The sequence below is a fragment of the Oryx dammah genome, unplaced genomic scaffold, assembly GCF_014754425.2.
Source record: "Oryx dammah isolate SB20612 unplaced genomic scaffold, SCBI_Odam_1.1 HiC_scaffold_28, whole genome shotgun sequence".
Classification (NCBI taxonomy): Eukaryota; Metazoa; Chordata; class Mammalia; order Artiodactyla; family Bovidae; genus Oryx; species Oryx dammah.
In genome coordinates, this window is record NW_024070212.1 from 105,884,469 (window position 1) to 105,911,038 (window position 26,570).

The 26,570-nt window shown below is 44.8% G+C and overlaps 1 protein-coding gene across 2 annotated transcripts in view; it reads left to right on the forward strand.

Moving 5' to 3' along the window:
* MTF1 (metal regulatory transcription factor 1) overlaps nt 1-26,293 on the forward strand; it is a 41,263-nt gene extending 14,970 nt beyond the window's left edge. Inside the window, exons 3-11 of one of the 2 annotated variants that reach the window (XM_040231637.1) lie at nt 2,544-2,782; nt 3,589-3,720; nt 6,291-6,364; nt 6,831-6,967; nt 10,266-10,343; nt 19,344-19,440; nt 20,165-20,760; nt 24,325-24,388; nt 25,548-26,293. In XM_040231637.1, the coding sequence (XP_040087571.1) occupies nt 2,544-2,782; nt 3,589-3,720; nt 6,291-6,364; nt 6,831-6,967; nt 10,266-10,343; nt 19,344-19,440; nt 20,165-20,760; nt 24,325-24,388; nt 25,548-25,978 (1,848 nt within the window). In that variant the 3' untranslated portion in view covers nt 25,979-26,293. The remainder of the gene's footprint in view (nt 1-2,543; nt 2,783-3,588; nt 3,721-6,290; nt 6,365-6,830; nt 6,968-10,265; nt 10,344-19,343; nt 19,441-20,164; nt 20,761-24,324; nt 24,389-25,547) is intronic. The other variant, XM_040231638.1, reaches the window with a different exon arrangement.
* The last annotated feature ends 277 nt before the right edge of the window (nt 26,294-26,570 follow it).

Consider the following 26,570-nt stretch of genomic DNA (forward strand, 5'->3'; position numbering starts at 1 on the left):
CCGAAGTTACACAGTAAGTAGCAGGGTTGGGCCTTGAACCAGCCTGCTTTATTATATAGTAAAGGCAACTGTTATCTGTGTACCAGAAACTCCTGCACTAGACTTTATTTTTTAGCTTCCAGCCTATATGTGTGACTACTAGACATTGCTACCTGGCAGTACCTCAAACCCAACTTGTCACCTCTCCCCACCCTCTGTCCAGCCCAGAATTGGTGTGTGGCCATCTGTTTTGTGATGCAGGCCCTAACCTTGGGAGCTGGTCTTGACTCTGCCTTTCCCCATTGCTACCACGCCTCAGCACACTGTTGTCAGAGCCACTCATTTCCTCCCTTTATTTTCTCCTGAATTCATCTCTCATAATGTCCACTGTCAGTTTATTTACTTATGCTGTGTGGCATGTGGGATCTTAGTTCGCTGACCAGGGATTGAACCCATGCCCCCTATAATTGGGAGCACAGAGTCTTAACCCCTGGACTGCCAGGGAAGTCCCGTCGCTTCCCTAGTGTGGATTCTTCTCACTCTGTCTTGCACAGTTGTCCCCCTTCTCTTAACCTCTGCTACCCCTTCTTCTGTTCGCTCACCCTTCCAGTCTATCTTCCATAGGCTTCCAGAATGATCTCTTGTAAACCCCTCATCTGGTTGTATTGCTATCTTGGTTAAAACCAAGATATCTTGGCTCCCTGTTGTCCTCTTCCTCTACTTCACAGCTTAACTGAGGAGACTTGACTCATTTTTCTAGATTCTTTTTCCAGTCTGTCACCTACCGAAGTGTGTTTGTGGTCTCTTGGACCAGTGTTCTCATTCATCTCTGCATGTAGTTCTCAAGGCGTTACCTCTTTCTGGAATGCCTGTCTCTTCCAGTTTGTCTAAGGAAGACTTTTTCAGTTAATCCCTAAAAAATAGACCAATAGGCAAACCAAAACACATCCTCAGTTCAGACAGAATGCCTCAGTTTCCAAGCCTTCACTGAGTCCAGTCTTTCTGAGAAGGATTAGGTTTCCCTCTTTGTATGCTTCCCAGGCACCGTGGGTGTGTGCATCGCCCAGCTCAGCACAGTCTATAATCATTTGTGCACATGTGCCTCCTTAAAATGATGCTCCGTAAAAGGAGAGCTTTTTGCCTTGTTCACCTTTTAGCTTGTTGCCTGGGGTATAGGAGCTCAGTAACTATTGGATGGATACCAGTAGTGTGGCGAGAGCAGACTGAAGCGTGGAGAGCAATGAGAAGTAAAGGGGGAAGACGTCTGCTAAAGCTGAAGACTAGGCAGAACTCTTTCTCTTTTCACTTTCACGCTTTGGAGAAGGAAATGGCAACCCACTCCAGTGTTCTTGCCTGGAGAATCCCAGGGACGGGGGAGCCTGGTGGGCTGCTGTCTATGGGGTCGCACAGAGTCGGACATGACTGAAGCGACTTAGCAGCAGCAGCAGCGCCTTGATATGTATAGCATCAGGACATTGACAGAGTCTTTTCACAGAGGCTTTGGCTCATTTTGTTCTGCTCACAAGCACCATGAGACAGCAGGACATTCAGTTCTGCCGTGTAGAAATAAAGAACCTTTAGTTCCGAGACGTGGAAAGACCTGCTCAAAGTCCTGAACCTAAGCGCCAGCGTTCATTTTTCTCCAGCCAAGGCTGTGTTGCTTCCCCTTTCCCAGGAGAGAGATGGGGAAGGTTCGGAAGATGAGAGAGAAGCTTTGGGCTGAACTTATATGTAGAAGTTAAAGAAAAGGAGTGAGTGACTCAGGGAAGAAGACAAAGAGCCCCATGGAATCGCTTTGTGGTGTAGGACACATTTTCAGAAGGAGAGGGCATCGGTGAGAAAGTTTTTTCCAATACTAAAGGAAAATTGGGAAGAAGGAAAGAGTTTGAGCACCAGCAAGCTCAAGAGCATGGTTTTGTCCGGTGAAGGCAGCTTGCCAAGTGGTTCCACCGGCACTGCAGGAAGTGGAGGCTCCTGCAGATGGCACGCTTTCCAGGAAGGGTGGTGAGGGAAGGGGACCAGGAGGAGCAGTTTGAGAAGCGCCGTACTACCAGATATTCCCAGAAATCTGTGATACACGTTTTTTGTTTTGTAGATCTGAAGTTATAGAAGAGACTGTGCTGGTTTATAACTGAACTAGTGCACCTATGACTGAGTATATAAATTTCAGAATGTTTTAAACTCAGTTTTATGTTGGTTGGTTCTCATCAGGTTACAGGCCCAGAGGACAGGATGTTGAGTCGAGCCTTAGAGTCGTATGTGAGCGTGGGTGAGTGTAGTAGTATGTGTCCGCTTTAGGGCGTGGGTGTTGAGTGGACACCGGTCTCATATTCACGTAGAGTATTTAACTGCCTCTGCCTTGTCTCTCACCCATTGCTCTCATCATTTGTTGCCCTGGTATAATTTGCTCAGCAGGAAGATTTCCCTCTTGTGTTAGAGGTACTTTCTGTGTCGACGACAGAAGCCTGTGTATCTCACCTGCCTCTCCTGAGAGCCAAGCTCTGGGGGAGTTAGGTGCTGGGCAGCTCTGTTGTGCCACTGACCAGGTGTCCTCCATCTGCCAGGTAAAGCGGTACCAGTGCACCTTTGAGGGCTGTCCCCGCACCTACAGCACAGCAGGCAACCTGCGCACCCACCAGAAGACCCACCGAGGGGAGTACACCTTCGTCTGCAACCAGGAGGGCTGCGGCAAGGCCTTCCTCACCTCCTACAGCCTCAGGATCCACGTGCGGGTGCACACGAAGGAGAAGCCATTTGAGTGCGACGTGCAGGGCTGTGAGAAGGCGTTTAACACGCTCTACAGGTCAGCACCCAGCCCCCAAGCCCAGCTCTGCCGCGACCATGGCGCTCCCCCTGCACTGGGCTTGAAAGCGGGCAGCTGCGCTCAGCTGCTGACAGCTCCTCAGAGGAGCTGTTACTTAAACATGGACACGCCCTGGATCGGTTGCAGTCAGAGAAGCTTTGTGTCTGGATCTGTATCTCCCAGAATGACATCCCGGCCTGAGGATTTTAGTAGTTGGTATGGAATAATATCTCCTATTGGCTCAGGAGCTTGGAATTAAGGGTTCTTTGATTTCCTTCCCAGCCTCAGCTTGAAGATTAACTTTTTTCTCCCCTCAAGAAGTGGGAAGTGGTCTGCTCGTCAGCCATTTCTCTTTTCTACCGTTTATATCAGGAGACTTATATTAGTCTTCAGCATTGGCTGTCACACACCAAACACAGTAATAGCTAACACTGGCGGGCTCCAGTCCATAGGATCGCAAAGAGGTGGACACAGCTGAGCACACGTACCCAAAAAGCACTCACTGCGTGGCAGGCAGTGTCCTGCGTGCTGCAAAGGGAATGGAAGCAGAGAGGTTTGTAACTGGGTCAAGATCCCCTTCTGGTAGAGGAGACCAGAATTTGAGTCCCAGGCAGCCTGGCTTCAGGGTCACACTCATACCACTCTGCTGTATAATTCTTTGAATTTCTCTTTGAGCACAAAATGTTGATATTAGTGTATTATGACTGTAGAATTCTTATGTACTTGACCTTGATGCACATTACGCTGACGTGGGAAAGCTCTGGCGTGCATTATGACAAAGGGGATTTCTCTGGGGTATCTTGCAGGCTGAAAGCACATCAGAGGCTTCACACAGGGAAGACGTTTAACTGTGAATCTGAAGGCTGCAGCAAGTACTTCACCACACTCAGTGATCTGAGGAAGCACATTCGAACCCATACAGGAGAAAAGCCATTTCGGTGGGTTTTGCTGTTTTCTATTTATCACTGACTAGGTTTCACGGGGGTGTCTTGATGTACTCTAGTATTTTTCAGAATGGGAAGGAAATTCCCTGTGCTAGTTCTTTGGGCAGTGCTTGCTCTCCCCAGGATAGCTGTAAACCACTGCAGACTGAAGGAGGGGTGATGGGGCCCACGAGCGTCTCCACCTGCTCTGTGGGTGATGGCTTCTCTGCCTCACTCTTTCCCTTTACTTTCATGAAGGGTTTACTGAAACTCCCTCATCAGCACTAGAGAAATGCTAAGATGTAGGCTCTCCTCCTGAGAACCTTAGTCTGCTCTGGTGGAAAAGAACAAGTAACCAGACAGTCTGAGAATGAGATGCCGAGCACAGGGGCAAGGATACCTACCTAAGAAGAGGGGAGGAGGGGAGGAGGGGTAAAAATACTTAAGCTAGTGGTGCAAGTATTGTTTTGCTTTCTTTTAATCACTTGTTTGGTTGTTGCTTTGTAATATGTCATGTGTACATATAAACATTATAGGAGCGTCGTTTTTAAAAAAATTAATCAATTTATGTTAAGTGGAGGCTAATTACTTTACAGTATTGTAGTGGTTTTTGCCATACATTGACATGAATCAGCCATGGGAGTATGTGTGTTCCCCATCCTGAACCCCCCTCCCACCTCCCTCCCCATCCCATCCCTCAGGGTCATCCCAGTGCACCAGCCCTGAGCACCCTGTCTCATGCATCAAACCTGGACTGATGATCTGTTTCACATATGGTAATACACGTTTCAGTGCCATTCTCTCAAATCATCCCACCCTCGCCTTCTCCCACAGAGTCCAAAAGTCTGTTCTTTACATTTGTGTCTCTTTTGCTGTCTCGCATATAGGGTCATCATTACCATCTTTCTAAATTCCATATATGTGCATTAATATACTGTATTGGTGTTTTTCTTTCTGACTTACTTCACTCTGTATAATAGGCTCCAGTTTCATCCACCTCATTAGAACTGATTCAAATGCATTCTTTTTAATAGCTTTTAATATTCCATTGTGTGTATGTACCACAGCTTTCTTATCCATTTGTCTGCTGATGGACATCTAGGTTGCTTCTATGTCCTGGCTATTGTAAACAGTGCTAGGAGCATCCATTTTTATCTATAGATTTCCATTTATATATATATATATATGTGAACACACTTATATATTGAATTGATACATGTATAAATATAAGCTTGAAGGAAGGAGTTGTACCATCTAATTTCTCCTGGGCTCACAGCATATAGTGTGGTTCTGGGCATTCAGCAGGGGTTGAAAAACAACTTTGGAGTGACTATATGATGTTTTTAATGAGGTAATCAGTTTGTAAGGATCCGTCCTAAATTTAACATAGATATATTACTGAAAACTGCCTATAAACATGTCTCTGAATTTAGGCAGGAGGGATTGCTGTTACATTCATGGCATTAAATATGCTGCCTTTCTATTCTCAAATCACTCATCTCATTAGGACACCTGAAAATCAGACAGTCTTCAGGGACAGTCAACTCTTAAACACCAATTAAATGGAAGTGTGTTTTTTAAGAATTACAGATACATTTCTGAGCCATGGCCCCTCTAAAGGCAAGAATATTTGGATCCTAGTTGGTTACTCTCCAGCTATTGTGAAGCTTGGGTTGCTTTTTTCCCCATAGGGCTATCAAGGGGATTCTGATTTCTATTCAATTACACGTGTTTTTGTCATGATTAAAACTGCTAAATTTTCTTGAATGTTAGATGGGGCTTTAGATGCAATGATTTTATGTACTTAAAAAGTAAAATGCTTTAGAGAAGTTTTCTATTTAAAGAAATAAAATATTTTGGCTTATAAGTATATGCATTCATTCATGTAAATAGTGACCGAATGCCTGCTGTGTGCAAGAACTACAGCAGATGTGAAGAACTACATGGACCCTGCCCTCAAAGGAAGCGCAGTCTAGGAGAAGAGATAAAAATGTATGCACACAGAGATAAAATAAGACTGGGAATGACGGGTGCCACAAAAGTAGCCTGTGGGTAAATGCCCTTGGAGTCCTAAGGAGGGAAATAGTCCCTCTGGCTTTAGTTATCAAGCAAGTAAAAGAGAAAAGTTCTCTGAAGACGACAGATAATCACATTGTAGCCAGTGTATTCTAACTGGTTTTGCTCTAGTGTTGTATTTCAGGCCCTGTGCCTATGTGAAAGCCTCTCTACCCATCACTGATACTCCTGGTGTTTCATTTGCCACAGTAGACTTTCCATATGCGTTCTCACTGTCAATAGAATTCTGTTGGGTCATTCATCAGAAGGCTTTTATTGTTAGGGCTCTCAGCATGTACCTTACCTGTAGGACAAGAAACACGTTTCCTGGGCCAGCCTCCCTCTCATCCCAGATTTGTCACCTTATTTTCCAGGGACCTTTCATCATTCCCATCTGTAAAACCCATTTTGTCGATCTGATCATAGTGTTCTGAGCAGCTTTAATTTAAGTTTGTATTTACAAGAGATACTGAAGATAAAGGTCGATTAGCTAATGACTGCTATCATTTCTGCTTAAACAACTTCCTTAGGTGTGATCATGATGGCTGTGGAAAAGCATTTGCAGCAAGCCACCACCTTAAAACTCACGTCCGTACACATACTGGTGAGTTTAGGCTAATTTTTATCTTTTAACCTTCGTTGAGCCAGTAAATACGAGTGTTTCCATTGAAACCTGTACAGCTTTGTGGAGAGAGCAAGTCTAATCAGTTGGCCTTCACCTATAATGTTTGAGTTCCTCTCAGACATTTAGATCCTTTAAAAAGGATCTAAAGACTGGACTCAGGAGCTTAACCTTAAGAAATGAAGCCAATTCAGAGATACTCAGTAAAGAATCTGAGGAGGGGAAAAAGAAACTAGATTCTCTTTTAACTTCCTAGGAGCAGGCCATTCTCAGTGCTTTGCTCTGCATTAAATTTTAGGACTGGGCTGATTAACTTGTGGATAATTGATCCAGTGTATTACCTGAACCCTCATTAGCATGTTTACTTCCCTGTGTTAGGGGAGAGTAGATGTCTCCATCCAGTGAAATGGTTTTATGGTGAAATTAACACCTCTTTTCATTCTTGCAGGTGAAAGACCCTTTTTCTGCCCCAGTAATGGCTGTGAGAAAACATTCAGCACTCAATACAGTCTCAAAAGTCACATGAAAGGTCACGATAACAAAGGAAACTCGTACAGTGCACTTCTAAATCACAACGGATCAGAGGTGTGGAGTGTTTTGTCTCTCATTTTGACCTGGGCCGCGTAGAACAGTGACAGTTGTTTGTGCCTCCTGTTAAAATGCCTTCTCTCTAAATCTGTTAGCGAGAGAAAAGGAATCAGTGTCAAGATCTATGTCTTTGTGAGGGGGTGGCAGAAGCCAGAAATTTCACCAGGCTCCCTGTGCGTCAGCCCCTGATTCGGCTCCACCTCCCCTCCGTCAGGTCTGGTGTAAGAGGTGTCTTGGAACCAGAGGTCTCAGAATGGCTACCAAAGGGTCGGCCAGGTGCTCTCGAAGGGTGTTATTTTCCCATTCATGTCGTGTAAAATGGTACATTTGAACTTGAGTTTTGGACACGATTTAATGATTTGCTTTACCCTTCCATTAATCCATCACTGGAGAACCAGGTGGAGTCTGGGGGTGGGGTGGGGGGGGTGGTCCCCTGCCCTTTAGAATTGTCTGCAGACCTAATGGTTCGACAGCCACTGCCTTTAAGGCACTGAACCACAGACAAACCTCTGCAGAGGTTTAGGTGGTTTTGTCTGTTTTTCTTCACCAAGCCCTCTCCTCTGTGGTTTCTTTCCAGAGAGATCCTGGGATAAATTTACTGTTACTACTCTGATATGGTATTGGGCACTTACCTTATGTCTTTTGCACCCCAAAAGTGAGAACTGTTATTATTTTACTGTTTTATAAATAAATTGGAAGCTCACTGACCCCCTTTAGAATAACAAGGTTCTTAAAGTATGTAATATGGTTTTGATTTGGGCAGAGACAGCATGATTCTGTGGTTTCTGATTTTTAAACAGAAAAGGATCCCTTTAAAAGGACTCTTCCTTCTGTGTCTTATTGGTAAAAATAACTAATATTTACTGAATGTTTACTGTATGCCAAGTACTATGCTAAGTTTTCTTAAGTGAATTACCCTGCTTACAAGAGGTCAGTATTCTTATTCCCATACCACTGATAGAGAAACCTGAGGTAAGGAGAAATTAAATAACTTGCCTAAGTATCCAAAGCTTGTAATTAGCACCCTTTAGGCAGACCATCTGATTCCAGAGCCTGGTTTTTGACCACCCGCCGCCCCCCCATCATAGGAGGCAAAACAGCATTGGTTGCGAAGAGTCTGAATTCACATCCAAGCTCTACCACTAGACGCATGACCTTAGGCAAATGGCTTCTTTGTGACTCAGTCTCACTGTCTGTAAAACCAGATAAAAACACTAAGATTTGAGAGTCTTTGTCCATAAAGCTGCATTTATGAAGTCATGATCCGTTTTCTCGTTTTGCAACAATCACAGTTTCTCACTGGTAGCTTCTGCTCATTGGAGGCCTCAGTGCACAGGGTCCAGACTTCACATCACTTGGCTGACTGTTAGCTCCCCATTGGAGCAAATCTGCTCTAGTCTTAGGCTTTCAAAGCTATCAGGATTGCCTTGAGTCCTAAATTTATATCTCTAGCCCAGATTTCTTCCTGAGCTTTAGACATGTATTCAACCTCCTACTCGATGTCTCCACCCAGCTGTCCCCTACGTTTCCCAGTCCTGACGCGTCCAACCTGTTCCTCCTGCAGTCTTCCACATCTTAGTAAATGGCACTTCTGTTTTTCTAGTGGCGCAGGCCAAAAATACTGGAGTCATTCTTGACTTCTCCTTTTTTTTTCCCTCATTCCACACACCCACCAGCATCTATCAGTTCCATCTTTCTAGAATCTGATCTGATTACTTCATTCAAGCCCTTGTCATTGTTTGGCCTGGATTCTTGCAATGACCTGCTAAGTGGTTTTCTTAGCACCTTTCCCCTCTCTTCTCCCCACTGATACTCCACTCTGATCTTCCTAAACAATGAGGCAAATCATGTCTGTTCTCTGCTTATAACCCTTCAGTAGCTTCTTATATCATTTAAGGTAAAAGTTAGAATCTTTACAGTGGTCCAGAAAGTCCTAGACACTGGCATGCTCACTTCTCTTTTCATTTCAGTTCAGTCGCTCAGTCGTGTCTGACTCTTTGCGACCTCATGAATCGCAGCACGCCAGGCCTCCCTGTCCATCACCAACTCCTGGAGTTCACTCAGACTCACGTCCATCGAGTCCGTGATGCCATCTAGCCATCTCATCCTCGATCGTCCCCTTCTCCTCCTGCCCCCAATCCCTCCCAGCATCAGAGTCTTTTCCAATGAGTCAACTCTTCCCATGAGGTGGCCAAAGTACTGGAGCTTCAGCTTTAGCATCATTCCTTCCAAAGAAATCCCAGGGCTGATCTCCTTCAGAATGGACTGGTTGGCATTCACTTGAGCTGCACCACCCACCTTGTGGTTCCTTGAACTGAGGAAGCCTGCCTTGCCTCCAGGCCTTTGTGTGTGCTGTGCCCTCTGCATGAATCACTGTCCCCACATGTGTGCATGGCCCTTGCCTTCTTCAGTATCTGCTCTAAGGCCACCTTATCTGAGTCCCTTCCTGATCTGATAAAAGAGCGTCTCCTCCCCTGGCCTTCTCCACTTCCCTTACTCTCTTATATACTGTATATTTATTTGGTTTTTTGTCTGGCCCCCTCTCTCTGGTGGCAGGGACTTTATTATTGTATCCCTGGGCCTGGAACAGGGCTTAATACATATTAGATGCTCAGTGAGTATTTGTTAAATACTTGCACGAATCAGAACTTATGATGCATGAGGTAAAGTAAGGCGACTGCATAAAGTATTTGAATCACAACTGGCATTCTAGGAATCCAGAATTCTGAGTTAGCCCAGACACCGGTATAGGAATAGTAACCCCTCAGCACCACTCTAAGTGACAGTCCCCGAGATGCCCATGCTGGGGACATAGTGAAGTAATGGAAGGTGGACTTTCAGTCAGAAGCAATGGGTCTGTGTTATGTTAGTGATTTTTGGACTGGTCACTGCTAATCTTAGCATTAATTTTCTTATACTTAGAATGGGAATGTGAAATAATACTACAGAGGATTATATTAATAGTAAATGAAGTCATGTAAAATTGCTTTGTCAATGATAGACCAATTTCACAAATATTATTGATTTCATGTTATTATAGCTTTTGTTACTCTGGAGCCTGAGTCATGAGATAATTCTTAAACTCTACTAACCATGTTTAAGAACGTAAACAATTTCTTCTTAAGAATATCAGGATTTTAAAAATTGAAATAATTCAGGTAGCCTTTGTTTTGAATAGTTTTTTATTTTATAGACATTTGGAATCTTAGGGACACTGTAATCAAGTGTTTTATTACGTAATAGAATACAGTAAATCCCAATTGTTTGTCAATTAGAATTTTTTTTTCTTTCACAGGATACAAATCACTCACTTTGTCTGAGGAATTTAAGCCTTCTGTCCACAGATTCTGAATTTCAAGAAAATTCCAATACAGTAAGTGTACCTGTGATACAGATGTTATTAAAATAAGTGCAAGAATTGAGCCTCCCTTTGGTGGGAAAATTGAGTGAGGCCAGTCTTGGAAGGCTTTCAGATTGAGTTGTATTCAGTGACTAGCCACTTAGGGTGTTTTGATTTTGTTTCCAGATAAGAGCTCTCATTGGAGAGGTTGCTCTCTCTGATGCATAGTGCCTTTTGGCCCAGATCACTCACTTGATAACCTCCTGCACCAGAAAATAACTTTCTTTATTTATTTAGCAAATATTTATTGAGTGCCTACTCCAGTCGGGCAGAGTGCTGGTAGTGAGCTGGTAGTGGTGAGGAAGTAAGTGTGGTCTGTTCTTGAGTAGCTTAAAATTCAGCCACTGTAAGGGAGAGCCAGGATTCCAGTTTGCAGGCTTTTCTTAAGCCCTGCCAGTCTGACCTGAATCAGTCCTTTCCTTTCTTTGAGCACGGGGATTCTGAAGGGGACCATGTCTATAGGCCCACTGCTAGGGGACAAACCCAGGGTCTCTTGATCTGCTTGCTTTGTCTCTGCCATTCCCATGGCTCCATGCTGTGTCTTGCAAACCACTGAATCAATCCTGAGCTTGTGCCCCTTCAGGAGGATCCATGAGCTTTACTGGGTCACCAACACTGGTGGTCAAGTATGCATTTTTGGTTGTTTTTCTCTGGTAAATAAATATAGCTTAGGTTAGATTTTCTGTGAGTATATGCATAATAAATAAGGAGGAATCAATGTGATAGGAGGTGTTTGAACAGTTTTCTACAGTGTAGGCTCTTGGGCCTCACCCAAGTCTACTGAGTCAATATCCTCTGGAAGGGGCGCCTGACCCTGCACAACTTTATATTAGCACACCAGGGCCTGGGTTCTCCTGGTAATGGCGGAATTTCTCTTATCAGACCAGCCCTCCCACAGAAAACAACTGTGTATGCTGGGCAAAATATGAAAACAACTACATGAAGGCACCAGAGAGCAACCCAAACAGGCAGAGGCAACGTTTGAATGACGGGGCCGCTTGGGAGATAGCAGTGGCACTGGATGGGTCTGCAGGCTTTATGGCTTATCTATCTCAGAGCAAGCAGGACGGCTCAGGCTCAGTAAACACTCGCTCTTACTGCAGTGACTACCCGGAGGACAGAGTTCAGGGCTACAATGCAGCACCTGGAGAGTTGTGGGGGATGACCTGCAAAGGAGAAAACACACAGGTTGAATCCCAAGTTCTGTTTGGAGCTGTGTCCAAACCTCTAGTTGACCCCTGAATTGTGGGTGTGTGGGGCAGACCCCAAGCAGTCCAGCTGAGGCTAAAGAGCTGGATGAAGAGGACAGCTGCCATCCACTCTAGGGAAGACAGAACTTGGAGTTAGAGCATAGCCAAGTCACTGGAATGTTATAGCAAATAACCAAATACTCTTCCAAGAAGTGTAACAGAATCCTGAGTCTCTGCAGCATATCATTTGCAATGTCCAGGGTTATCCAAAATTAGTAAACGTAAGACATAGGAGAACATTACCTCTACTCAAAAGAAAAGGTCATTTATGGACTACGGAGACTGACCCCAAGATGAGCCAGGTGATAGAATTAGTGGACAGGGCATTTATAAGTACCTCTTAAAATGCTCAAGCATATTAAGGATTACTTGTAATGATTTAATAAATAGGAACTCTTAGCAGAGAAATAGAAACTATAAAAAAAATTGCCAAATGGGAATTCTGGAACTGAAAATATATCAAAATTTAAAAATTCAACAAATGGGCTTAACAGCAGACTGGAAATAACAGATGAAAGAATCAGTTTAATTGAAGACAGATCAATAGAAATTAACGAATCTGAAGGGCCCACCCCCCAAAAAAGCACTTTGTATGATTGTTTGGCATATTCATATTTCAGAGCTGATGCTCTAAGTAAGAGTACCGGGCCAAGATTGCCCTCTAAACCACACGGGGTAGGATTTCTGGGAATAATGTCTCCTTAATATCAGAGATCGTGGGAAATGGTTGAGGTATCCACTCCCTGACTGGGACTTGACCCATGACTGAGGAGCTTTCTAGAGCCCTGAGGTCACCAGGTGAGGAAACATATGAGGGGACATTGAGTACTTGTGAAAAAGGAAAGCTTTTTCTATCCATAATTTACAACAGCAAGAGAGAGGCCTGTTTTTCTCCCCTGGGATCAAATTATATGTTGTGTCCTTGTCCTCCAGCATTTAGTCTTTCAGACTGAGACCAAAGTTCCTTGAATAGGATGGATTTTGCCTTGCTTGCTTTAAAAGAAATGATAATGAGTTGTTAAAATTAAATGATATACTTTTATGAGATCATCATTTTCCAGGTTCCTGGGCAGCCTACATGTCTCTCTGTGTCCTAGGTATGAATTTGGGCTGAAGCTCTGAGGAATGGCCCACTGGGCCTGTTGGCCCCTGAGCCTCAGGATCCATCCTGTTCCCAAACAGCTCAGTGTTCTCAAGTCTCTCTGCTCCAGGCCCCAGGGCCTCAACCTGTTCTCTCCTCACTTGAGGGGGTGGTTCCCACTCGCTCTGCCCCCAGGGTTATTGCCCTGAAGCCTGGCAGTGGCTGAGTCAGCCCCTTCGGCACTTACCTTTTTTAATTGAAAAAAAAAACCAACCTGTTTATGGAGGTATAATATACATACAGAAAAGTACACCTGTCATAAATGTACAGCTTGATGAGTCATCGCAGTTCACCATATTCCTGTAACTGTCACAGGAGGGAAAGTGTGGGGACAAAAGGATGGTCACATCTGAGTCCCTGGGATGGCCACCAAGTGTAGGTTCTTGGCTTTGTGCAGGAAGGAATTCAAGAATGAGCCATAGTGGAGGGAAAGAAGGGTTCTTCAGGGAGTACTCAAGAGTGTGGACCATCTTGAAAGGCAAGAGAGGCCCAAGAGGCAGCAGGGTATCTGGCTGTCAGAATTGATAGGGGTGGGTAATTACATAGGCTAATGAGTAGGAGGAGTATTCCAGCTATCTTGGGGAAAGGGTGGGGATTTCTAGGAATTGGCCCACTGCCCACTGTTTGACCTTTATGGAAGACAACTCATGGCCATTTTGGACCTAGTAAGTAAAGTTGCTCAGTCTTGTCCAACTCTTTGAGACCCCATGGACTGTAGCCTACCAGGCTCCTCTGTCCATGAGATTTTCCAGGCAACAGTACTGGGGTGGGTTGCCATTTCCTTCTCCAGAGGTTCTTCCCGACCCAGGGATCGAACCCGGGTCTCCCGCATCGTAGACAGACGCTTTACCGTCTGAGCCACCAGGGAAGTCCGTTTTGGACCTAGTTAGTTCTAATCACTTTATGCTGTGTCCTCAGGCCATGCCTCTGGGCTTCCCTGGTGGCTCAGCTGGGAAGAATCTGCCTGGGAATGCAGGAGACACAGGTTCCATCCCTGGGTCAGGAAGATCCTTTGGAGAAGGAAATGGCAACCCACTCCAGTATTCTTGCCTGGGAAATCCCATGGACAGAAGAGCCTGGTGGGCTACAGTCTATGGGGTGGCAAAAGAGTTGGACAGGACTGGGCGACTAAACGACACAACAGGCCATGCCATTCTTTTAAAGGTTGTGCCCTGCCCCTTCCTGTGTCATAACCAGCACGAAAATCAACAAACAGAACATTCCCAACACCCTAGAAACCCCCATCAGGTCCCTTAACAGCTGTTACCTCTTCCTAAGGATAACCACTATCCTGGCTTCTCACAACCTAAGATGAATTTTGCCTGTTTTTATGCTTTCTATAATTCGAATGTGGCCTATACTCATTTGTCCTGGCTTCTTTCTTGCAACATTTTGTTTGAGGAATTAATCCATGTTGTTGCATAAAATAATATATAGATTATTCGTTCTCATTGTTGAACAGTTATTCAGTTTCAGTTCAGTCACTCAGTCGTGTCCGACTCTTTGCGACCCCATGAATTGCAGCATGCCAGGCCTCCCTTGTCGATGACCAACTCCCGGAGTCCACCCAAACCCATGTCCATTTGTGTCGGTGATGCCATCCAACCATCTCATATTCTGTCATCCCCTTCTCCTCCTGCCCTCAATCTTTCCCAGCATCAGGGTCTTTTCCAGTGAGTCAGTTCTTGGCATCAGGTGGTGAAAGTATTGGAGTTTCAGCCTCAGCATCAGTCCTTCCAATGAACACCCAGGACTGATCTCCTTTAGGATGGACTGGTTGGATCTCCTTGCAGTCCAAGGGACTCTCAAGAGTCTTCTCCAACACCACAATTCAAAAACAGCAATTCTTCGGTGCTCAGCTTTCTTCACAGTCCAACTCTTACATCCATCTCACATCCATACATGACAACTGGAAAAACCATAGCCTTGACTAGACGGACCTTAGTCGGCAAAGTAATGTCTCTGCTTTTCAATATGCGATCTAGGATGGTCGTAACTTTTCTTCCAAGGAGTAAGCGTCTTTTAATTTCATGGCTGCAGTCACCATCTGCAGTGATTTTGGAGCCCCAAAAGATAAAGTCTGACACTGTTTCCACTGTTTCCGCATCTATTTCCCATGAAGTGATGGGACCGGATGCCATGATCTTCGTTTTCTGAATGTTGACCTTCAAGTCAACTTTTTTACTCCCCTCTTTCACTTTCATCAAGAGGCTTTTTAGTTCCTCTTCACTTTGTGCCATAAGGGTGGTGTCATCTGCATATCTGAGGTTATTGATATTTCTCCCGGCGATCTTGATTCCAGCTTGTGCTTCTTCCAGTCCAGCGTTTCTCATGATGTACTCTGCATAGAAGTTAAATAAGCAGGGTGACAATATACAGCCTTGACATCCTCCTTTTCCTATTTGGAACCAGTCTGTTGTTCCATGTCCAGTGCTAACTGTTGCTTCCTGACCTGCATACAGGTTTCTCAAGAGGCAGGCCAGGTGGTCTGGTATTCCCATCTCTTTCAGAATTTTCCACAGTTGATTGTGATCCACACAGTCAAAGGCTTTGGCATAGTCAATAAAGCAGAAATAGATGTTTTTCTGGAACTCTCTTGCTTTTTCGATGATCCAGCGGATGTTGGCAATTTGATCTCTGGTTCCTCTGCCTTTTCTAAAACCAGCTTGAACATCTGGAAATTCACGGTTCATGTATTGTTGAAGCCTGGCTTGGAGAATTTTGAGCATTACTTTACTAGCGTGTGAGATGAGTGCAATTGTGCGGTAGTTTGAACATTCTTTGGCATTGCCTTTCTTTGGAATTGGAATGAAAACTGACCTTTTCCAGTCCTGTGGCCACTGTTAAGTTTTCCAAATTTGCTGGCATATTGAGGGCAGCACGTTCATAGTATCATCTTTCAGGATTTGAAATAGCTCAACTGGAATTCCATCACCTCCACTAGCTTTGTTCGTAGTGATGCTTTCTAAGGCCCAGTTGACTTCAGATTCCAGGATGTCTGGCTCTACGTGAGTGATCACAGCATCGTGATTACCTGGGTTGTGAAGATCTTTTTTGTATAGTTCTTCTGTGTATTCTTGCCACCTCTTCTTAATATCTTCTGCTTCTGTTAGGTCCATACCATTTCTGTCCTATATTGTGCCCCTCTTTGCATGAAATATTCCCTTGATATCTCTGATTTTCTTGAAGAGATCTCTAGTCTTTCCCATTCTGTTGTTTTCCTCTATTTCTTTGCACTGATCGCTGATGAAGGCTTTCTTATCTCTCCTTGCTGTTCTTTGGAACTCTGCATTCAGATGTTTATAGCTTACCTTTTCTCCTTTGCTTTTCGCTTCTCTTCTTTTCACAGCTATTTGTAAGGCCTCCCCAGATAGCCATTTTGCTTTTTTGCATTTCTTTCCCATGGGGATGGTCTTGATCCCTGTCTCCTGTACAATGTCACAAACCTCCGTCCATAGTTCAGCAGGCACTCTATCTATCAGATCTAGGCCCTTAAATCTATTTCTCACTTCCACTGTATAATCATAAGGGATTTGATTTAGGTCATATCTGAGAGGTCTAGTGGTTTTCCCTACTTTCTTCAATTTAAGTCTGAATTTGGCAATAAGGAGCTCATGATCTGAGCCACAGTCAGCTCCCGGTCGTTTTTGCTGACTGTATATAGCTTCTCCATCTTTGGCTGCAAAGAATGTAATCAATCTGATTTCGGTGTTGACCATCTGGTGATGTCCATGTGTAGAGTCTTCTCTTGTGTCGTTGGAAGAGGGTGTTTGCTATGATCAGTGCATTCTCTTGGCAAAATTCTATTAGCCTTTGCCCTGCTTCATTCCGTATTCCAAGGCCAAATTTGCCTGTTACTCCAGGTGTTTCTTGACTTCCTACTTTTGCATTCCAGTCCCCTATAATGAAAAGGACATCTTAGAACTGTTAAATTTCAGCTTCTTCAGTGTTAGTGGTTGGGGCATAGACTTGGATTACCATGATACTGAATGCTTTGCCTTGGAAACGAACAGAGATCATTTTGTCATTTTTGAGATTGCATCCAAGTACTGCATTTTGGACTCTTGTTGACTATGATGGCTACTCCATTTCTGCTAAGGGATTCCTTCCCACAGTAGTAGATATAATGGTCATCTGAGTTAAAATTCTCCCATTCCAGTCCATCTTAGTTCGCTGATTCCTAGAATATCGATGTTCACTCTTGTCATCTCCTGTTTGACCACTTCCAATTTTCCTTGATTCATCCCAGGGACGGGGGAGCCTGGTGGGCTGCCGTCTATGGGGTTGCACAGAGTCGGACACGACTGAAGCGACTTAGCAGCAGCAGCATGGACCTAACATTCCAGGTTCCTATGTAATATTGCTCTTTACAGCATTGGACCTTGCTTCTATCACCAGTCCCATCTACAACTAGGTGTTGTTTTTGCTTTGGCTGCATCCCTTCATTCTTTCTGGAGTTATTTCTCCGCTGATCTCCAATAGCATATTGGGCACCTACTAACCTGGGGAGTTCATCTTTCAGTGTCCTATCTTTTTGCCTTTTAATACTGTACATGGGGTTCTCAAGGCAAGAATACTGAAGTGGTTTGCCATTCCCTTCTGCAGTGGACCACATTCTGTCAGACCTTTCCACCATGACCCGTCCGTCTTGGGTGGCCCCACACAGCATGGCTTAGTTTCATTGAGTTACATAAGCTGTGGTCTGTGTGATCAGATTGGTTAGTTGTCTGTGATTGTGGTTTCAGTGTGTCTGCCCTCTGATGCCCTCTCTCAGTGCCTGCCGTCTTACTTGGGTTTCTCTTACCTTGGACGTGGGGTATCCTTCACAGCTGCTCCAGCAAAGCACCTGAACAGTTATTACACTAAGTGAATATAAGAGTATGTTCTGTCTCCTGCCCTTGGGCATTTGCAAAGTTTCTAGTTTGGAGCCATTACAGCGATACTGCTGTGAAAATTCTTGTACATCATCTTCTGACGTCACAGATTCATTCCTTTTAAACAGTGTTATTCCTGTAATGATTCATAAACAAGTAGAACAAAAAATAATAATAATAATAACCATGAAGAAGTTGCAAAGCTTGCGGCTTAGGGGTAGTTGTTAGCTCACTATGAATTCAAAATGGGCGGTGCATCTTTATTGGGTTATCAAATAGTGGTTTATAATCAACATTTTGAGAACAGCAATAGGGTAGAAAATATAGAAGACATTGCAGATCATAAGGACAGGCTCTGTTTCATAGACTTTTGTTTCACTTATACATTCATATGTATGTAATATATTTTATAAATTATATATAATATAAATTATTATATATACCCACTTTAGTATTCTTAGGCTTCCCTGGTGGCCCAGATGGTAAAGAATCTCCCTGCAATGCTTGAGACCTGGATTCGAATCCCTGGTTTGGGAAGACCCCCTGGAGAAGGGAATGGCAACCCACTCCAGTATTCCAGCCTGGAGAATTCCATGGACAGAGGAGCCTGGCAGGCTACAGTCCATGGGGTGGCAAAGAGTCGGACATGACTGAGTGACTTTCACTTTCATAAATTATTATAAATCATATAATTTCCTACTTTGTGTCATGATGAAAGGTTTCAAGCCATTTTCTTGGCTTGTGATTCGTAACTCCCTCTGGACTAGAGGCTGGAAGCCTTACTAGGTTTCTGCTTTCGTGTTACAAAGAATACAAACTTTTTGGCCAACGCTGTATCATACTGGTCGTCAGCGTCACTGAACTTCTTGGAATCTTGCTTTTGTCACTCTTGCCCTACAAAATGCGGAGTGGAGGTGGACCACAGAGAAGAGAATTACTGTTTTTTCCCTTCCCTTAAATAAACTAAACTAAAGGGAAGCCTAGAGGTGGTCATTTTATTAGGTGCCTGGCAGGAGTCAAGCCCTCAGGGCACTAGGTGTTTTGGTTTTTCATAGCTTTACAAAATGTCCCTGACCTTTTCTTAACTGTAAGTTAGAAAGAAACTGGAATGATAGTGGTGAGGATAAGGCCATTATTATTGTCTGTTATTGTGTTTCTTTATATTGTTTCATTCACCACCATGTGTACATATTAGAATATTATAGATGTTATGTAATAACCTTGAAAGATATTCACAATATATTATTATTACATGAGAAAAGCATGTTCCAAGTAATAGATATTATACAACCCCACTTTTATATAGGATTTTATCTTTCAGAGCAGGGATCAGCAAACTTTTTTTTGTAAAGGGCCAGATAGATAATTTCAGCTTTGTGGCCCATACATTCTCTGTACAACTCCTCAGCTCTGCCATTGCAGTGCAGAAGCTATAGAGAGAATTCAAAAGTGAACCAGAGTGCCTATTCCAATACAGCTTTATTTGCAGAAACAGGCATTCAGCCAGCAAGTCAGTTTGCCAACTCCTGCTTTAGAGTGTTTGAAGACCCAGATCTTCAGTGTCTGAGGCTTAGGGGAATAAATGTCACCTTAGGAAAAGAAGAGTTAGAAACCAGAAGCATAGCCGAAGATCATTCTCGTCCATCTCGGGGTGCAGACCTGCTTTTGGATGGTGCGCCTCATGCGTTTGTCTCTGTCTCTGCCACAGGGCCAGAATCTCAGCACTCTCTCACCAGCAATCATTTTTGGACCAATGTTCCAGAAGTCAGATGATCCGGCAATTCAGGAAGATCCTCAACAGACAGGTTTGTTACACAGACTGTCTTCCTGCTCAGATCTCTGCACTGGGAAGGAGAATTCACACTTGTTGAGACAGTAGATGTCAAGCACAGTGATATATTTCAGGTCCTTTGAATGAAGTGTACTTTCATTGAGGGATCAGAGAAGGATGGGCTTTTTAGCTCAATTCCGTTTTTTTCTTTCCCCTGCTTCCCTCATCAAGGGTTTACTTGAGGATCTCCTTTTCCTGGACCCTCAAATGAAGAGGGTCCCCTTTTCCAGAAGCTTTCGTTGGCTTTCAAAAAGTGAGAGGAGTCGTGAGCACTTTCTTCTGATGTGACACCCCATTCATGAGTGGATAGAATCCACAAACCAAACTTCAGATATGTAGATCAAATTGTGTTTGAATGAAAATATGTCCCTGAAGCTTCACAGTAGTTAGAAAGTGTGTTCAGTGGTCATGTGCCAAGAAAAGAATGTCAAACCTCTTTTCCACAAAAGCCACAGGACACATATTTTTTATGGTTAGATCCATACTAGGTCTTCGCGTTTAGAAAGTGAGGTTGATGGTAAAGCCTGGTACTTTGACCAGAGGGGTCATTACATGAAAAGCAGAGAGCCAGCCTGTCTGTAGTGAAGGAATCGGGTCTAACAGACTTCAGCTGTCTTTGGTGTAGCCCAGAGACTGTTTTTATGGCTTATATAAGGGTTGGAATGTGTATCTATATTTCTATTTCTTTTTCTTGCCAGCTGCCTTGATTGAAAGTTTTAATGGTGATGCGGAGTCAGTCAGTGATGTTCCGCCATCCACAAGACATTCAGCATCTTTATCTCTTCCACTTATACTGCAGCCTGGCATCTCCGAGCCACCCCAGCCTCTACTACCAGCCTCAGCACCATCTGCTCCTCTGCCTGCTCCCTCCCTAGGAACTGGTTCCCAGCAAGCTGCATTTGGCAACCCCCCTGCTCTCTTACAACCTCCAGAAGTGCCTGTTGCCCACAGCACGCAGTTTGCTGCTAATCATCAAGAGTTTCTTCCGCACCTCCAGGCATCGCAGCCCATCGTACCAGGACTCTCTGTTGTTGCCGGGGCCTTGGCGTCAGCAGCGGCAGTGGCATCTGCCATGGCAGCACCACCCCAACCACAAAGTACTACTGAGCCCCTGCCAGCCATGGTCCAGACTCTGCCCCTGGATGCCAACTCTGTCCTAACTAGTAATCCCACTCTAACCATCACCCCGACTCCCAGCGCAGCTATCCTGCAGCCCAGCCTAGTCATGGGGGAGCAGAACTTTCAGTGGATACTAAATGGTACCACCAGCACACCGCACACTCAAGAGCAAACTGTAAGTATGGTGTGGAAAGGGGTCCAGTGGGTGAAGTGTATTTCTGTGGGCAACATGTTCAGAGGCCTTTACTTCAAAACAGGAAAACGGCTGTCGTTTCTACCCCGAAACACATCATTCTACCAGTCATTTCCCCCATAATCAAGCAGTGTAAATCCCGAATGTTGCGGTCAATACCTATAATAGAAGGCCAGAGAAACAATTTTCAGATTTACCTAGGTATTTCAGCTGTGGTCTGATTCTGTCAGCTCTGACAGGAGAGCCCGAGAACGTTCTCCAAGGCAGAGTCCAGCCTGGGCTGAGGGACTGGTGGGACCTCATCAGATAGAAAGAGACCCCAGTGGCCAAGTCAGAAGAAATCTGTCCTCCCAGAATCCATCGTAGAGCCATTTTCTACCCAAGTGTATGGTCTCAGTGGCTAAGGAAGTGACGTGGTTGTTCAACTGAGTATATTTTGAGAGCCTGCTGTATACCAGATACCACACAGGATACTCTTGGAAATCTGGAAAAATGGAAAAAAAAAAAAAGTTTCTTTTTGATAAAAACTTATATTCTGGTTAAAGAGGCTAAAATGCCTAGAAGAAAGTTAATGCTACCAGTAGATAAAGTGTCAAATAATAAAAATAATGGTAATAAAAAATAACAATAGCTGTGACTTTTTGAGCCCTTCCTGTATGTATGGGCTTCCTATGCTAACTAAGCACTTATTAAAATTGAGGGTCTAACGTGCCAGTCATTACCTTAGGGACCTTATTTTTAGATTATGTATATTTTTTATTTTTTAATCAAACAAATAGTAAGAACTTCCATACACTTCCTGCTCCCTGCCCACCCCCAGCCTAGTTTCCCTCATTATTAACCACTTGTATCAATGTGGTACTTTTATTGTAAGTGAATTAATATTGATAAATGATTATTAACATCTGTATATGTTTGTATCTCTAGATGTCACCCCCACCCCATGTTAAGTATTTTAATCACAGCAATCTTAGGAAGTAGATATGATTTTATCAGTGGAGAGCTGAGACCCAGAGAAGTTAAGTGACTGGTCCAAGGTCACACAGCTTATAAATGGCAAAGCCTAGGCAGACCAGTCCCAGAATCCATGCTCCTGATGCTGCCAGATGAGGGGTTCAGAGACTAAAGGCTTATTGGGTGGCCATACGTGCCAGGTGAGCCTTCTTGAGGTGTGAGCAGGAATTAGGTGTAGGAAAGTCTGCACTGAGCAGGAATAGGTCTGGGTGGGTGTATGATGCTGCCAAACAAACCAGAAAGGCAGGTTGGAGCTAAATGGCAAGAGCACTCAAGTTCCATAAATGGGATGGGCGCCACCACCTCTGGAGGCACCCTAGTTCCAGTTTCAGATGGCCAGAGTCCCTGGAACGGCCTCTTCAGCATTGTGATCCAACCTGCCTCCAGGTGGTTCGGTTTTTTGGTTGTTACTATTGTCTTCATTATTTAAAATTATTTTCAGGGACTTCTCAGGCAGTCCAGTGGTGAAGGCTCTACACTTTCACTGCAAAGGGCAACCCCTGGTTGGGGAACTAAGATCCCGCATGCTACATGACACGGCCAAAAAAAAATTTTTTTTTTTTCCCATTATTTTTACTGTTCTTACATTTGCGGATGGCTGTATACAGAAAATGATCCTGCTATCTCATTTATGATCATTTTTTTCTATTTTCTTCCAGTTGTATTGAGATATAATTGATAGATAGCAGAGTATAAGTTTGAGGCGTACAGCATAATAATTTGACACACGTTTAGTGAGCATCCATCATCACATGATAGATACAGAGTTAAAGATACAGAAAAAAATGTGTGTGTGAGAGCACGCTCAGGATTCCCTGCTTAAAGAGCCCTCCTGTGTGACATGCAGCAGTGTCACTCAGGCCCATCGCACTGTGCCTGTGCCCCTAGTACTCCATCTCTTACCTGGAGGTCTGGCTCTTCACTGCTTTCCTCCGACTCCCCCCTCCCCACCCGGCCTGCCTCCTGTAAGCACAAACCTGATCTTTCAGTGAGTCTGTTTGTTTGCTTGTTTTGGAGGACCACTGACCTGCCTCTGTTCCTGGTAGACAACATAGTGATATTTCTGTACATTTCAAAGTGATCACCACGATGAGTCTGGTCACCATATGTGACACCACCACCCACGTCACCATCCAAAGATTCACATGCTTATTGCCTATATTCCCCACACTGTACCTTTCATACCCATGACGTGTGTTTTGCAACCGGCCTTTCGCAGTTCTTACTCCCCCTCGCCTGTTTCTCTCCTCCCCTCTGGCAACCACATGCCTCCATGCAGTTTCTTTATCTCCGCTTTCTGGATCTGTGCTGCCCTGCGGAACTGCATGAAACAGCTTATTCTTTTTCCATCCAGTTCATTTTCCTGTGGGCTTCCCTGGTGGCTCAGACAGTAAAGAATCCGCCTGCAATGTGGGAGACCTGGGTTCGATCCCTGGGTTGGGAAGATCCCCTGCAGGAAGGCATGGCCATCCAGTATTCTTGCCTGGAGAATCCCCATGGACAGAGGCTACAGTCCATAGGGTCGCAAAGAGTCGGACACGACTGAAGTGACCAAGCACACGCTCATTTTCATGTATTTGTATGTGAGTCTCATTCCTCCATGATTGTTTCATAATGTCTTCCCCTATAACTTAGCCAGAAGTATTCATATTCCTCCTAGACTCATCCTAGAGGCACTTTTTATTTTCCTTAAAAGGACGAAAGATAAACCCCTTTTTAATATGAATTGGACAAAGCAAAAACCCTATAGCCAGTTGAATAGGAAGTGTACTAAAGTGAGGAGTGATTTCTGGGCACAACTTGATGGTCCTACTTAGTAATCATATGTACAGCTGGTATTTGCTGAATCCCCATGGTGTTGCCTCAGGCTTCACATGCATCATCTCATTTCATTCTTTTGGGGCCTTTGGGAGAGTCTTTGGGTTGTCATCCTAGTTTTTACAGGTGAGGAAACCAAGACTAAGAGGTTAAATTACTTGCATGACATCAACAACTAATAAGTGACCAAGCTTGAACTTGAATCCTGGTGAGGCTAAGTCCAGGGCTCACCCTTGAGCACCATCCTGTGCAGCTTACACCATACTGCCTAGGGCCTTCGTAGGTCTTCTGCTTATGAGAGGAAGTCTTGGCCTGTCCTTAGCATGCAGCTTAGTCCTCAAGGGGTATAAAAAGAACTTTAGGAGTCAGCAGGGAGTAGAGAACTTAGAGGGGAAACTAGCCCTCAGGCCCCCCCTGAGAAGACCATCCAAAAGCAACCTTGGAGGGGCCTTTGTGCACATAGAACCTACTGGATTAAGCAGCTGGGAGACAGCCAAGGAGTAGGGGACAAAGACGGCTACATTGTTAGCACTGAATGTCCAGCAGTGTGGTGACCTCATGTCAGAGCACAAACAAAACATTGCTCAGTGCAAAAATCCCTGAACACTGAGGGTTTTCTGTCCTCATGGATGACTGTTACAGTTGGGGAGGCTTCATGTCCTTGGGGATTTATCATATTTGAGTAGCCATAAATGTGATTTTTTTTTCCCCCAGCAGCAAGCATCTAAAGTTGAGAAGGTGTTTTTTACCACTGCAGTACCAGTAGCCAGTAGCACAGGTACGTAATTCTGTGTTAGCTGTAAATGGAAGTCAACTCTCTGGGCCCCCTGAGGCACAGTTAGTTAATCTTGCTTTGCCCTGGATTTTAGTTTCTTTTAAATTACATTTATCACGTATTATTTTTCTATTAGAGTATTTCATATTCTTACAGCCACTGAAAGTTACTGCACTTATAGCATAAATACCACAACATTCTTTAACTAGTAATGGTTCTCTCCCTTTTACATGTAGCCTTTAATATTGCCAGAAAAAAGTCTGAATCACAGTTAATGCTAAAGAGAGAAGTTATTAATTCACTGGACTCTTTTCTAATTACAGTAATGAAGAAATAGCATCTGGGTCAGAAACTCCTATAAAGCTAAAGAGTCCTTTTTCTCAAACTCTTTCTTTTATACATTAGAAAACTTAGGCCCTGAAAGATGAAACGAGTCCCCCAAAGGCATCAGTGAGTTTGTGGCAACGCCAAAGCACTAGTTCTCAGACAGGCCTCACCCCCCCACCTGTTCTCTTGCCCCGTGGTCTCTAGCTCTTTTGAGACACACGAAGCTTGTCTGAATTCAGAGTGTGCTTGTGCACAACAGACATATGCAAAAGAGGAGGAATGTGTGCACAAGTGTGTTAGAGATCATGGCTGCAAAGTTGAGCGGGATGTCCTAAAGGAGGTCAGAGCCTCTGGGGCTGGTGCAGTGTGGCAATGCCCTCAGGCCAGCCCTAAGGTATAAGCCTGCTGCAAACACTGCCTGGAGGCACTGGGAGAGGAGGGGAATGAACTCAGAGATGAGTTCTCCAGAAGAATTGAGGCAGAAGGACGAGCTCTTGAGCCCAGAGCTTTGAAGAACATGCAGAGAGAGAGGGGTCCACTGTGACTGGCATCGTGGGTGCCTGGGAGAGTGGCCAGAGATGAAGCTAGGAAAATCAGGTGCATTTAGATGGTGTGTGGCTTTTCTGTCTTGGAGGAGATGGGAAGTGTCAGAGGCTGCTTTCTTGAGGAAGAACGCGGTCCAGTTTAAATCAGAACAAAACCCGGAGCATGGCATCCAACCCTTCCCATCGTTCTGCCTCCGCGGTGCTCAGCTAGTCTCACACCCTCCTGTCCTCTTGCCCTTGCCCTTGCCCTGCGGCTACTTGAAGAGCAGTCTCTCTCGCCTCTCTCACAGGGAGTGCTGTACAGCAGATCGGCCTCAGTGTTCCTGTGATCATCATCAAGCAAGAGGAGGCCTGTCAGTGTCAGTGCGCATGCCGGGACTCTGCCAAGGAGCGGGCGGCCAGCAGGAGGAAGGGCTGTCCTTCCCCGCCCCCTCCCACGCTGAGCGCCCAGCCTCCTGACGGGCCCAGCCTGAAGCTGCCACCACAGACTTTCTCCCCGCCCCCGATCCCCCTGTCATCCTCCTCCGCTGCCCCCTCTTCCTGCGAGCAAAGCGGACAGGCAGTGACTCCTTCAGACCCGCAGACAGAGCCGCTCCGTGCCATAGATATGTCAGAGTTTCTGTCCCTCCAGAGCCTGGACACCACTTCCAGTCTGATTCCCATTGAAGCACTACTGCAGGAAGAGGAAGAGATGGGCCTGACCAGCAGTTTCTCCAAGTGAAAGGCCCGCCTGTGCTCCCCTCCTGGAACAGGCCGAGCAGGAAGCAGGAGGTGTGTGATGCCTAACATCGTGGGGGTCAGCAATTTGAAGGATGAAGAAATCTACTGTTTGAAATCCTCACCTTTCAGACGTATTTTCTTTATTCGTATCCCAGGAGCATCCATTTTTAATGAACTGATCTTTGGAAGAAACAAAAACACAAAAAAAAGCTAAGTTATAAATGAACTGTTTGGCTGCACTGTATGTCACTTTTGCTTATTGTCATGTGAACTTGGAAATTAAGGTTACTCGTATGCATAAAAATTCTCAATGAAAGGGTGTGGTTTCCATCAATCTGATGCTGCCCATCACTTGCACTGGGGTCTTTGTAGTCTGGGCAGTGGAGTTCAGTGTGTCGGATGTTGCAGGGCCCTGTGTGTCTTTTGAGGCTGAAGCTTGCTTGCAAGGCCAGACCCTCACTCCATCCAAGAGGCAAGTGGCAAAGGCAGGTCAGACAGCCGTGAGCTGGACAGGTATCGGGCAAGGTGGTTTTGTGGTCTGTGCTTGGTGATGGTGGAGCTGAGGGTGACTATGGCTGATGTCACCCTGCAGC